Here is a 10,743-nt window from a genome sequence, read left to right on the forward strand (position 1 = left end):
CCAATTAGCTTCCACACCCAATTCAAAGTGCCAGTTTTGGCCTATAATGCCATTACCATTATTTTTATTATTTCTAACAATTCATGAAACCACAGTAAAACTAACAAACATTAAAAACTTCCTTATCTTAAAGTCAGATAGTTGTTTATTTTCTTAACATCTAAAAAGAGGGAGTTCCACAAGGCGGGTGACACTATCAAAAAGGCCCCCTGCCTTGTTCCATGTAACCTCACTTCCCACAATCAGGGAACTGGCAGAAGGCCTTCAGAAGTGGAACTCAGGATCCAGGTGGAACATATTAATCAAAGTCTCTGAAAATTATTCATATACAGCCATTGTCTGGTTTCTCCCCACTGTGACATCTTTGATGGCCTATGAGACTGGTCTTCTGACCAAAGCTCTGTCCACATTCCAAGCATTGATATGGTTTCTCTCCTGTATGAATTCTTTCATGGACTATGAGATAGAACTTCCGGGTGAACCTCTTTCCACATTCCAAGCACTGATACGGTTTCTCTCCTGTATGAATTCTTTGATGGGAAGTGAGACTTTCCTTCCGGTTGAAGCTCTTTCCACATTCCAAGCACTGATACGGTATCTCCCCTGTATGAATCCTTTGATGGGAAGTGAGACCTTCCTTCCAGGTGAAACTCTGTCCACATTCCAAGCATTGATATGGTTTCTCTCCTGTATGAATTCTTTCATGGGCTGTGAGATTGAACTTCCGATTGAAGCTCTTCCCACATTCCAAGCACTGATATGGTTTCTCCCCTGTATGAATTCTCTGATGGGAAGTGAGATCCTTTTTCTGGGTAAAGCTCTGTCCACATTCCAAGCACTGATACGGTTTCTCTCCTGTATGAATCCTTTGATGGCCTATGAGACTGGTCTTCTGACCGAAGCTCTGTCCACATTCCAAGCATTGATATGGTTTCTCTCCTGTATGAATTCTTTCATGGACTGTGAGATTGAATTTCCGACTGAAGCTCTTCACACATTCCAAGCACTGATAGGATTTCTTCTCCAATGGATTTCTTCGGAGGGAGCTTTGACTGAAGTTCTCTCTACACTCAGAATATTTACATTGCTTCTCTATGGTGTAGACATGGTCATGGTCTCCCTGGTTCTTAATCTCTAATTCATCACCATCTGCAACAAAGAAAGAAACGGATCACAGCCTCAGGGAGAAACGCAACCCTCGGTTATTGAACTTTGCTAATTAATGCTTGGGACATAGGAAGAACTGAACTGAATTAAAAGTAAGGCCTTACAACAGGCTTCACTGCTTTTGTTGACAGGTATTAATGAACATATGTATGGGAACCTGAGTGTCAGGAGTGGGGCAGCAATAAATCACACAAAGTGAAGTTAACTCCTTATGAGAAGCAACAGGCTGCTCAGAAGTGTCAGGTCTAGTGAGCACAGCAATACTTCCCTCTGGGTCTGGCCCCTATGAGCCAGTTGTGGGGACTGAAGGCCCTGCCTTCCCACAACTGACTAAGTCTCCTCCTCTCCCAGATTCTTCCCAAGGGATCTTTACTTCCAAAACAGACATCATGATCCAACAGGGAGCCTTACTGAGAGAGTTCATGATCCCACAATTCTCCTCCATGACTTCCTTATGCAGAGCTCTCTGGTCAGGATCCAGCAACGCCCACTCCTCGTCTGCAAAATGAACAGCTATATCTTCAAAACATACTAGGCCCTAAAAGAAGAAAAGTCTTGCTCTCAGGCAACAGAAATATAATCTTCTACACATTGTTTTGTTGTTTTGTGTCTGTTTGTTGCCGTATGGTTTTAATGGGATTGTCTGGCTGTACATTTTAATTATGGATGTACGTTTTAACCTCTTAATGGAATTGTTTTATTGTGTATTTTATTGATGGATATTCATCTTTGTGTAAATGGGTGGAACTCCACCTGGTGTTTTTCAGATCATTCTCTCTGCTCAACATTCCCCCCTTTCCTCTCCCCCTCTACTGTTCTGGAGGGGGAAACCTTCGCCATGCCCTACAGCAAACTTCAGGGTTGCAGGGGGTCACAGGGAGGGGAAGGAGGAGGAAAGCCCTATAGTGCAACTGATGGGACTCGGGTGAATTCTGGCCCCTCTTTTTTATGGTTTGTCAGCTGTGGAGAAGCCTATCTTAGTATTAAATGTTAAATTGGTAAATAAAACTGAAGCTACTGATAGATAATACTAGCATCATTCAGAAGGCTAGTGAACGTGAGGTGATTGTTAATCATTCTCAGGACATGGCATGGAATGGCATTTTAAGCCTTTTGACAGAAGTCAAGGAGCTTCTTTGCCCGCAATGCTCCTTCTCCTTACCTGATCTGGTTCCAGAGCTGATGTTTCTCCTCTGCCTCCATGCAAAGATGGAAGAAGAGGTCTTGCCAGCATCATTCTGTCACCTGTGAGAGACAAAGGGAGGTGGCAGGCCATTAGCACATGCTTTTCTTTGAGGTGAAGCAGTGCACCTCTAACTACAGATGGTGCGCTCTATGCGTGGGTACCTTTGAAGGGGACTCAGAAACTAATACAGAATGAGGCTACCAGACTGGTGACTGGAAGCAGCTGCTGGGACCATATATCACTGGCCCTGAAAGACCTACACTGGCTCCTAGTATGTTTCCAAGCACAATTCAACATGTTGGTATTGACCTTTGAAGCCCTAAACAGCCTCGGCCCTGTAGACCTGAAGGAGCGTCTCCACACCAATCGTTCAGCCCGGACACTGAGGTCCAGCTCCAAGGGCCTTCTGGCAGTTCCCTCACTGCGAGGAGTAAAGCTACAGAGAACCAGGCAGAGGGCCTTCTCTTGGCCCCAAGTGTCTTCCCCCAAAAGATGAGAAGAACCCACAGATGAGTTCCTAAATCCATAAAATGCAACCAAGGGGAGAAAAAGCTCCTTCCTCCTTACCCAGCGGCCTCTCTCTCCTGACCAACGGAGTCTTCTCTGCCTCAGAGGAATCCAGACCCATTTCTGCAAAGATAATCTTTCCCTGAAAGAGCAACAAGGATTCAGAACAGAGGATGGAGAGAAATATTAGAAAAGGAATGGCAAAGGGAAAACCATTTGGGGATGCTTTCCAAAAGCTTAGTAGAGGATTTCAGGATACTCTCCATTCTGTTCAGAGCCCCTTTGGAGTATCCAGAGGACAGTCTCTCTCACCTGCTGCTCTGCCTGCTTCCTCTCCTCTGCCTGACTCAGGAGGAATCCTTCGGCCAGGGCCACCGCCTGGGAACTGGTCTCTGCTCCACATTCCCGCACCCACCTCTCTATCTGTGGCGGAAGGACAGCCAGGAACTGCTCCAAGACCACCAGGTCCAGCATCTCAGCTTTCGTGTGCCTTTCTGGCTTCAGCCACCGATGGCAAAGGTGGTGGAGTTGGCTGCAAACTTCTCGGGGTCCTTTGGCCTCCTGGTAGCAGAACTGCCTGAACTGCTGGCTCTTCATATCAGAGTGGAGGGTGTCCTCCTCACCCAGGATCTTCTGCACAGAGCTTTCCCAGAATCCTTCACTGCTCCCAGTGTTGATGGCATGACCCCTTCCTGCTTCTGGGCCGGCTGAGTCTTGTTCATCCATCTGTGTTCTCAGGAAGCCTCCAAGAAATCGGAAGGAACCCCTTGGCCTTCTTCTAAGTTCTGTCTGTCCTTATTAAAGCGGCTAGCAAATCCTACAAAGGAATACGTCTTTCTTGTATAAAATTGATATTATTATCATTCTTATTTTATTAAAATCCTATAATTCAAAGTTCAAGGTGTTTTTAAAAAAATAATATTGACGGCATCATCAAGTACCTTTTCTAATTAGTCTGGCATCTTTTTTAGGGCCGGACGGTGCCTGCTTTTCAACATCGTAGTACAGTATATCACCAGCTAAGCATCCCAATACGGTTGTACCTCGGATTAAGTACTTAATTCGTTCCGGACCTCCTGAAACTGTTCTTAACCTGAAGCACCACTTTAGCTAATGGGGCCTCCTGCTGCTGCCGCGCTGCCGGAGCACGATTTCTGTTCTCATCCTGAAGCAAAGTTCTTAATCCGAGGTACTATTTCTGGGTTAGCGGAGTCTGTAACCTGAAGCGTATGTAACCTGGGGTTCCACTGTATTCCGGTTTTAAAACAGCTGCATTGGTTGTCCATTCTATTGAAGGGGCTCCCCTGAGGGTTCACTTAGACCCCCCCCAAATCTGAAGAAGCGCCTCCTTCCCTTCAGACCCTCTGGGGTGGGGAGGCTGGCAGAGGGGAGCAGGGCGGCCCCAGAACGGGCATCCTGGTGGGAGTTCCTGGGCTGGGGAATACCCTCCCCCCAGAGGCCCCCCTGGCCCCCGCCCCTCTTTCCCAAGGACTCTGACCCCAGGACCCCAAGGACCCCGAAGTCTGGGAAGGGGAGCTGCTGAGAATCTTTCCCCCTGGCTGCCAGCTCTGCCCATCTTTCCCTAAGCATCCCAAGGGAGACCCCCGTGGCCAGCTCGCCCCCTCCGGGCAGGACCCTCCTCTCCCTGACCCCCCCATGCACCCCCCCGCTGCAGCCCTGGGACCCCTTTCTCCCAAGGGGGGGGAGGAGGCTCACCGCATCCCGGGAGGCGCCCCCTTGCAGGCGAACCCTCCCCCCGCTTCCCCCGCTTGCAGGAAATGACGGGAGGGAGGGAGGGGAGGGGCCTTGCGGGGGGGGAGGGCCTGGTCCCACCCCCTCCTTCCTTTCCTCTACTCTCTCGGAGTCCCGCTCACTTCCCGGCAACCCTTGCAAAGCGGAGCGCCCCGAGCTCAGCCCCCCCCATCTAGAAATGATGAATGGGGAGCAGCCCCGCCCTTGCACCCGCCCAGAGAGGTTTTCTTTTGCGGGAGGGGGACAGAAGTTGGCCGAGGACCAAGGCCTTCCTCCGGTCTTATGGAGGCTTCCAAGGGAAAACACCTGCAGTTCAGATCTGAAGATCCTGCAGCTCAGGCAGTTCTGCTGCCTGGAGGCCAAAGGACCCTGAGAAGTTTGCAACCGGCTCCTGCAGTCTTGCTAGGAACCAAGCCCGGACTCCACCACAGTCCAGATTCCGAGCTTTCTTTAAGTACAGAAGGAATATTGCAGAAGGAATATTGTATCGGTTGGGGGGGGGCTGTTGCCCCTCCTGCAGATATCATGAACATGCAGCCCACTACCAAAATCAGCACAATCACTTTTGTGACTTTTGTGATTTGTCCCCACAAAACATTTCATCACAGTTTCTTCCTGTCTATTCAAAGGGCCTTTGCTGCACAATACCAAATGTAACAATTCGCTGATAAATGTACCTATGTACTGGCTCACTGGGAAAACCTCAGAAATTCATCTAGACCTGTGAGCTCAGCTCCTCAGCAGCCCCTCTGCCTGAGTGATAATCCCTGGCATCCTGAGACCTGAGTGCCAGACAGGTAGCCATTCCAGAAATAACAAACCCAGATGAAGACAAAAGGGTGGGATTAACTTGGCTGGGAAACAGGGAAATGTAAATGTTTCTTTTCTTACACTTGATGGGTGTTTGGTGGAGGGCAGGTGGAACCATGGGGCAGGGTCCAGGATGCTCAGATTACTGCCACCAGACCTCCCCTTTCATGATGTAACCATGATGTATGAGTGATGTAGTCTTAGGGGTGTAACATGGGGATTAGCATCTAATAAAAGTTTGGGTTCTCTTTTGTTCGGGGCTTCCATCTTGTTTCACCTGGTGGCAGGTGGGAGTCCTGTCGCAACTGTCTTCAATAAAGACCAAGCCTACTGGCTGCTGTTTTGCTCTGGTATTCCTGGCTGGTGTCCTTGTTTTTTGTCCAAGCGAGCCCTCAGATTTCTCCGTTAACAGGAAGAAGCTGAAGTAAACCTCTAGCCCTCCTAGAGGGACAGTGACCACTCAAAATATGCAGGCAACTGAAGGGGTTAATGGGGGCACGCACAGGAAGATGATGGCTGGCTGGCAAAGGACCCTGTGTGAGAGGCAAGGGAGGGAGGGAAGCTTTTGGGGTTAGCCAGGATTTTTTTGGGGGGGGAAGAACCTCCTTAGCTATGTACTTTTGATTTTTTTTAAATTGGGGGTGGGCAGCTGTCCCTCCTTGCTGCCCCTTGGCTATGCCCATGGGCTGGGAGAAGAAAGGGCAGCTCCCAGGTGAGAGCTGGGAGGGCCTACCTGCTTCTCTGAGAGACAAGGATCAAGATCTGCCTTTGAGAGCCCTCTGAACTTTCCCCCATGGAGCCCCCGCTCCTGTTCTCACAAGGGCCAACCAGGGGCCTCCTCTGAGAAGCCCCCCCCCAGCAGGACTGGAGCACAAGGGCAACACTTTCCACCTGTGGTGCCCGGCACCTGGGATTTGGAAGCACTGCAGAGCACAGCCCAAAGGGCAAGGAGCCGCCCACAGTTCCACACATTGGTCACGTGCTTTTTTAAAAGCCATCTAGCTTGGTGGGCATCTATGAAGAAGCACTTTCTTCTCTCTGCCCTCCATCTTCCAACAGTCCTTATTTATTTACTGCACAGGTCAGGTTTTTGTCTTTGTATTTTGTGCATATTCTATGTCCAAATGTTTCCGTCTGCCCACAACTCCTGTTAATAAAAGGAGCCTCTGCACAGCTCACCTCCATCCGACCTCCCGTCCTGTTATTCCTACACAAATGTTTCCGTCTGCCCACAACTCCTGTTAATAAAAGGAGCCTCTGCACAGCTCACCTCCATCCAACCTCCCGTCCTGTTATTCCTACACAAATGTTTCCGTCTGCCCACAACTCCTGTTAATAAAAGGAGCCTCTGCACAGCTCACCTCCATCCAACCTCCCGTCCTGTTATTCCTACACAAATGTTTCCGTCTGCCCACAACTCCTGTTAATAAAAGGAGCCTCTGCACAGCTCACCTCCATCCAACCTCCCGTCGTCCTCTGTTATTCCTACACAAATGTTTCCGTCTGCCCACAACTCCTGTTAATAAAAGGAGCCTCTGCACAGCTCACCTCCATCCAACCTCCCGTCCTGTTATTCCTACACAAATGTTTCCGTCTGCCCACAACTCCTGTTAATAAAAGGAGCCTCTGCACAGCTCACCTCCATCCAACCTCCCGTCGTCCTCTGTTATTCCTACACAAATGTTTCCATCTGCCCACAACTTCTGTTAATAAATGTGACGTATTCATCAATCTGAATGGGGTTTATTTGCATGAAATCTTTCCTGACCCAAAGACACACACACACCGCAGAAGTGGCAAGCAGTGTATGGATCTAAAGGAAGACTACAGTGGTACCTCGGGTTAAATACGCTTCAGGTTACATATGCTTCAGGTTACAGACTCCGCTAACCCAGAAGTAGTGCTTCAGGTTAAGAACTTTGCTTCAGGATGAGAACAGAAATCGTACTCCGGCGGTGCAGCAGCAGGAGGAGGCCCCATTAGCTAAAGCGGTGCTTCAGGTTAAGAACAGTTTCAGGCTAAGTACGGACCTCCGGAACGAATTAAGTACTTAACCCGAGGTACCACTGTAGTTGCAAACTCATGGTCACCCTGGCTTTTCAGAGAAGGGGGCAGAACCCTCTTCTCCCAGACTTGGGGGTCTTCTCCATGCATTAGCACCCCTCCCCCTGCAGCCTTGGGCCCCCCCTCCCCTCCCTTCTCTCCACTGCATCCTAAGGCAGAAAGGAGACTCGCCAGGTTCCAGGAGGCTCCACTGAGGCAGCCGTGGAGAAGCAGAGATGCAGCAGCCATCCCCTTGCAGAAAGGGGCTTTTGCTCTGGAGGACCCTTCCCCCGCTTTCATTTCCTGCCTCTCTGGGAATCCAGCTCAGTTCCTTTGAACCCTTGCAAAGCTGAAGGCAGGCGGCTCTCCCCTCTCTCCCTCTGTGGTTTCTCTCTTGAAAGCAGGAGTCAACAACAAGCCCCACACACTGCACTGCCTTCACTCCTAGGTGCTCTGGCACTGCCCACCCACCCCTGTGCCCCCTCCCCATTTTAGTCCAGATGCACAGCTCTGAGCTGGGTCTTGACTGGATCTTTCATCGGACCACCGCTTTATTCCCGCTGCCACCTTGGGGAACTCTTATCTGAACACTTCACCCCTAACCTAGCAAAGGAGGTGATGTGTGGTGGAATGCAACTGATTTATTAAAACAAACACACAAGGGTTTCAAGATAATGTTGGGTACATAAACTTATGATTTCAAATGTTCCTGCTCCTCTTTTTGTCACCTGATTACAATGGGTGTTACAATGCTGTTTCTCTACTACTAGTCTAGCAACCCTGCTTGACAACAACCACTACTCTCACACTGGAGAACAACAACCACCCTCCCAACAGAACACTGACCACCAACTACCACTGAAAAAGTGTTACACAAAAAGGGACTCCACATGGACCCCTCCTGATGGACGCAATACCACACTGGACTTGTACATTGACTGCTTCCGCCACAGAATCCAAACAGATGTAACCAGAAAACACCATCGCTTACAACAAAATCTAAACCATGCTGAAAGGAGAGCCATAGATAATCTCAGAAACAACCCAAACATTATAATTAAAGAAGCAGACAAAGGGGGAGCTGTCGTCATCATGAACAAAACTGACTACATTCAGGAGGCTCGCAGACAACTTTCCAATACCGCCTTTTACACAAAATTGGACTCAGACCCCACACAAGAATACAAGAAAGAACTGAACAAGATTGTTAAGGAGCTACCCCCACACATCCAAGAACAGATCCTCGCCAACACACCAACAGAACCTCGACCAGGAATTTTCTATCTTCTACCTAAAATACACAAACCAGGAAATCCAGGACGCCCCATCATTTCAGGTATTGGCACTATTACAGTGGGTGTCTCCGGTTATATGGACTCTGTTCTGAAACCATATGCCATCAGTGCTCCCAGCTATGTACGTGACACCACAGATTTTCTGAGGAAAATACAATCTTTAAATAATCTTCCCAACAATACTATACTAGCTACTATGGACGTGGAATCTCTGTATACCAACATCCCACACAACGATGGTTTACAAGCTATAAGGAACACCATTTCAGATAAAACCACAGCGGACCTTGCCACCAAACTCTGCCAATTTGTCCTTACCCACAACAACTTCAAATTCGGTGATGACCTGTTCCTTCAGATCAGCGGCACAGCAATGGGCACCCGCATGGCCCCACAGTATGCCAACATCTTCATGGCAGATTTAGAACAACGTTTCCTAAACTCCTACCCACTCAAACCTCTCTTGTACCTACGATACATTGACGATATTTTTATCATCTGGACACATGGTCAACAGACCCTGGACACCTTTCACCAGAAATTCAATGATTTTCACCCCACAATCAACCTTACAATGAATCAATCTATGCAAGAAATACATTTTTTGGACACTACTATAAAAATACAGGATGGACGCATAGACACCACCTTATACCGTAAACCAACTGACCGACAAACATATCTACATGCCTCTAGCTACCATCCCAAACATACCAAACAGTCCATTGTATATAGCCAGGCACTACGTTACAGCCGCATCTGTTCCAATTCTACAGACAGAGACTCTCACCTAAGAGATCTACAGCAAACCTTCTCAGAACTAAAATACCCAGCAGATGAAGTTAGACAACAGATCAACAGAGCCAGACTGATACCCAGAGAGAACTTGCTGCAAGACAGACCCAAAAAAGAAAATAACAGAACTCCACTAGTCATCACATACAGCTCCCAAGTTAAAACAGTTCAACGCATCATCAGAGATCTACAACCTCTCCTGGACAATGACAGTTCTCTTTCTCAAGCTCTGGGAGGAAGACCTTTCATTGCCTACAGACAGCCACCCAATCTTAAACAACTCCTAACCCACAATAATACTACAACCAGACTTAACACGGACACTGGCACCAGAGCCTGCAATAAACCCAGATGCCAACTTTGCTGCCACATACACCCGGACAACACCATTACTGGCCCCAACAACATCACACATACCATCTCGGGACTATTTAATTGCTCATCGTCTAACATTGTGTATGCCATCAAATGCCAACAGTGTCCTTCAGCTCTCTATATTGGACAAACAGGCCAAACCTTACGCCAAAGAATAAACGGACATAAATCTGACATCAAGAATCACAAAACAGAGAAACCAGTAGGAGAACACTTCAATCTCCCAGGACATTCTATACAAGATCTCAAAGTAGCTGTTTTACTACAAAGGAATTTCAGAAATAGACTGGAAAGAGAAGCTGCTGAATTACAACTCATTACCAAACTTAAAACAATAGAGAAACCTGGTCTGAACAGAGACATCGGATTCTTATCTCATTATACATGACTAAGCCATTTCTCACCTTCTCACCCCTTGCCTTTCCTGTAAGACCTATTACAGTCGTTAAGAGTCGTCAACAGGCTCATCTCAGCTATCTGCCAATCTCCGATTCCCACCACCCTTCTAAGTAATACCCCTCCCCACCTTCTCAATATATAGAAGGATCTGGTAACTTCTGTTTCAGTGTATCTGAAGAAGTGTGCTTGCACACGAAAGCTTATACCAAGAACTAACTTAGTTGGTCTTTAAGGTGCTACAGGAAAGAATTTTTTACTCTCACACTGTCTCCACTGAAGAGGTTGCTGGAGAGGCCAGGGACCATCTTGAGAGACCTGCTCCTTGCCTTGCAGGCCTTTTCCACCTGGCTTGGGAAAGCAGGGTGTGACTGCTTGCTGTTGCTCCCAAGCACCTCTGAAGTACAACAAACAGAA

The 10,743-nt window shown here is 48.1% G+C and overlaps 2 protein-coding genes across 2 annotated transcripts in view; one reads left to right on the forward strand and one right to left on the reverse strand.

Moving 5' to 3' along the window:
• Positions 1-10,743, forward strand: part of LOC308459830 (uncharacterized protein) — an 89,495-nt gene that overhangs the window by 23,707 nt on the left and 55,045 nt on the right. The gene's annotated exons all lie outside the window — the stretch shown is intronic.
• Positions 123-4,696, reverse strand: LOC308459814 (zinc finger protein with KRAB and SCAN domains 4-like). Its single transcript, XM_080975534.1, has 6 exons — positions 4,577-4,696; positions 3,173-3,677; positions 2,921-3,002; positions 2,330-2,412; positions 1,579-1,705; positions 123-1,149 (listed from the first exon to the last, which is right to left on the reverse strand). The coding sequence occupies exons 2-6, from the start codon at positions 3,584-3,586 to the stop codon at positions 323-325; spliced, it is 1,533 nt and encodes a 510-aa protein (XP_080831660.1). The 5' UTR covers positions 3,587-3,677; positions 4,577-4,696; the 3' UTR covers positions 123-322.

This window comes from Podarcis pityusensis, assembly GCF_964106645.2.
Source record: "Podarcis pityusensis genome assembly, chromosome: 12".
NCBI classification, from domain to species: Eukaryota; Metazoa; Chordata; class Lepidosauria; order Squamata; family Lacertidae; genus Podarcis; species Podarcis pityusensis.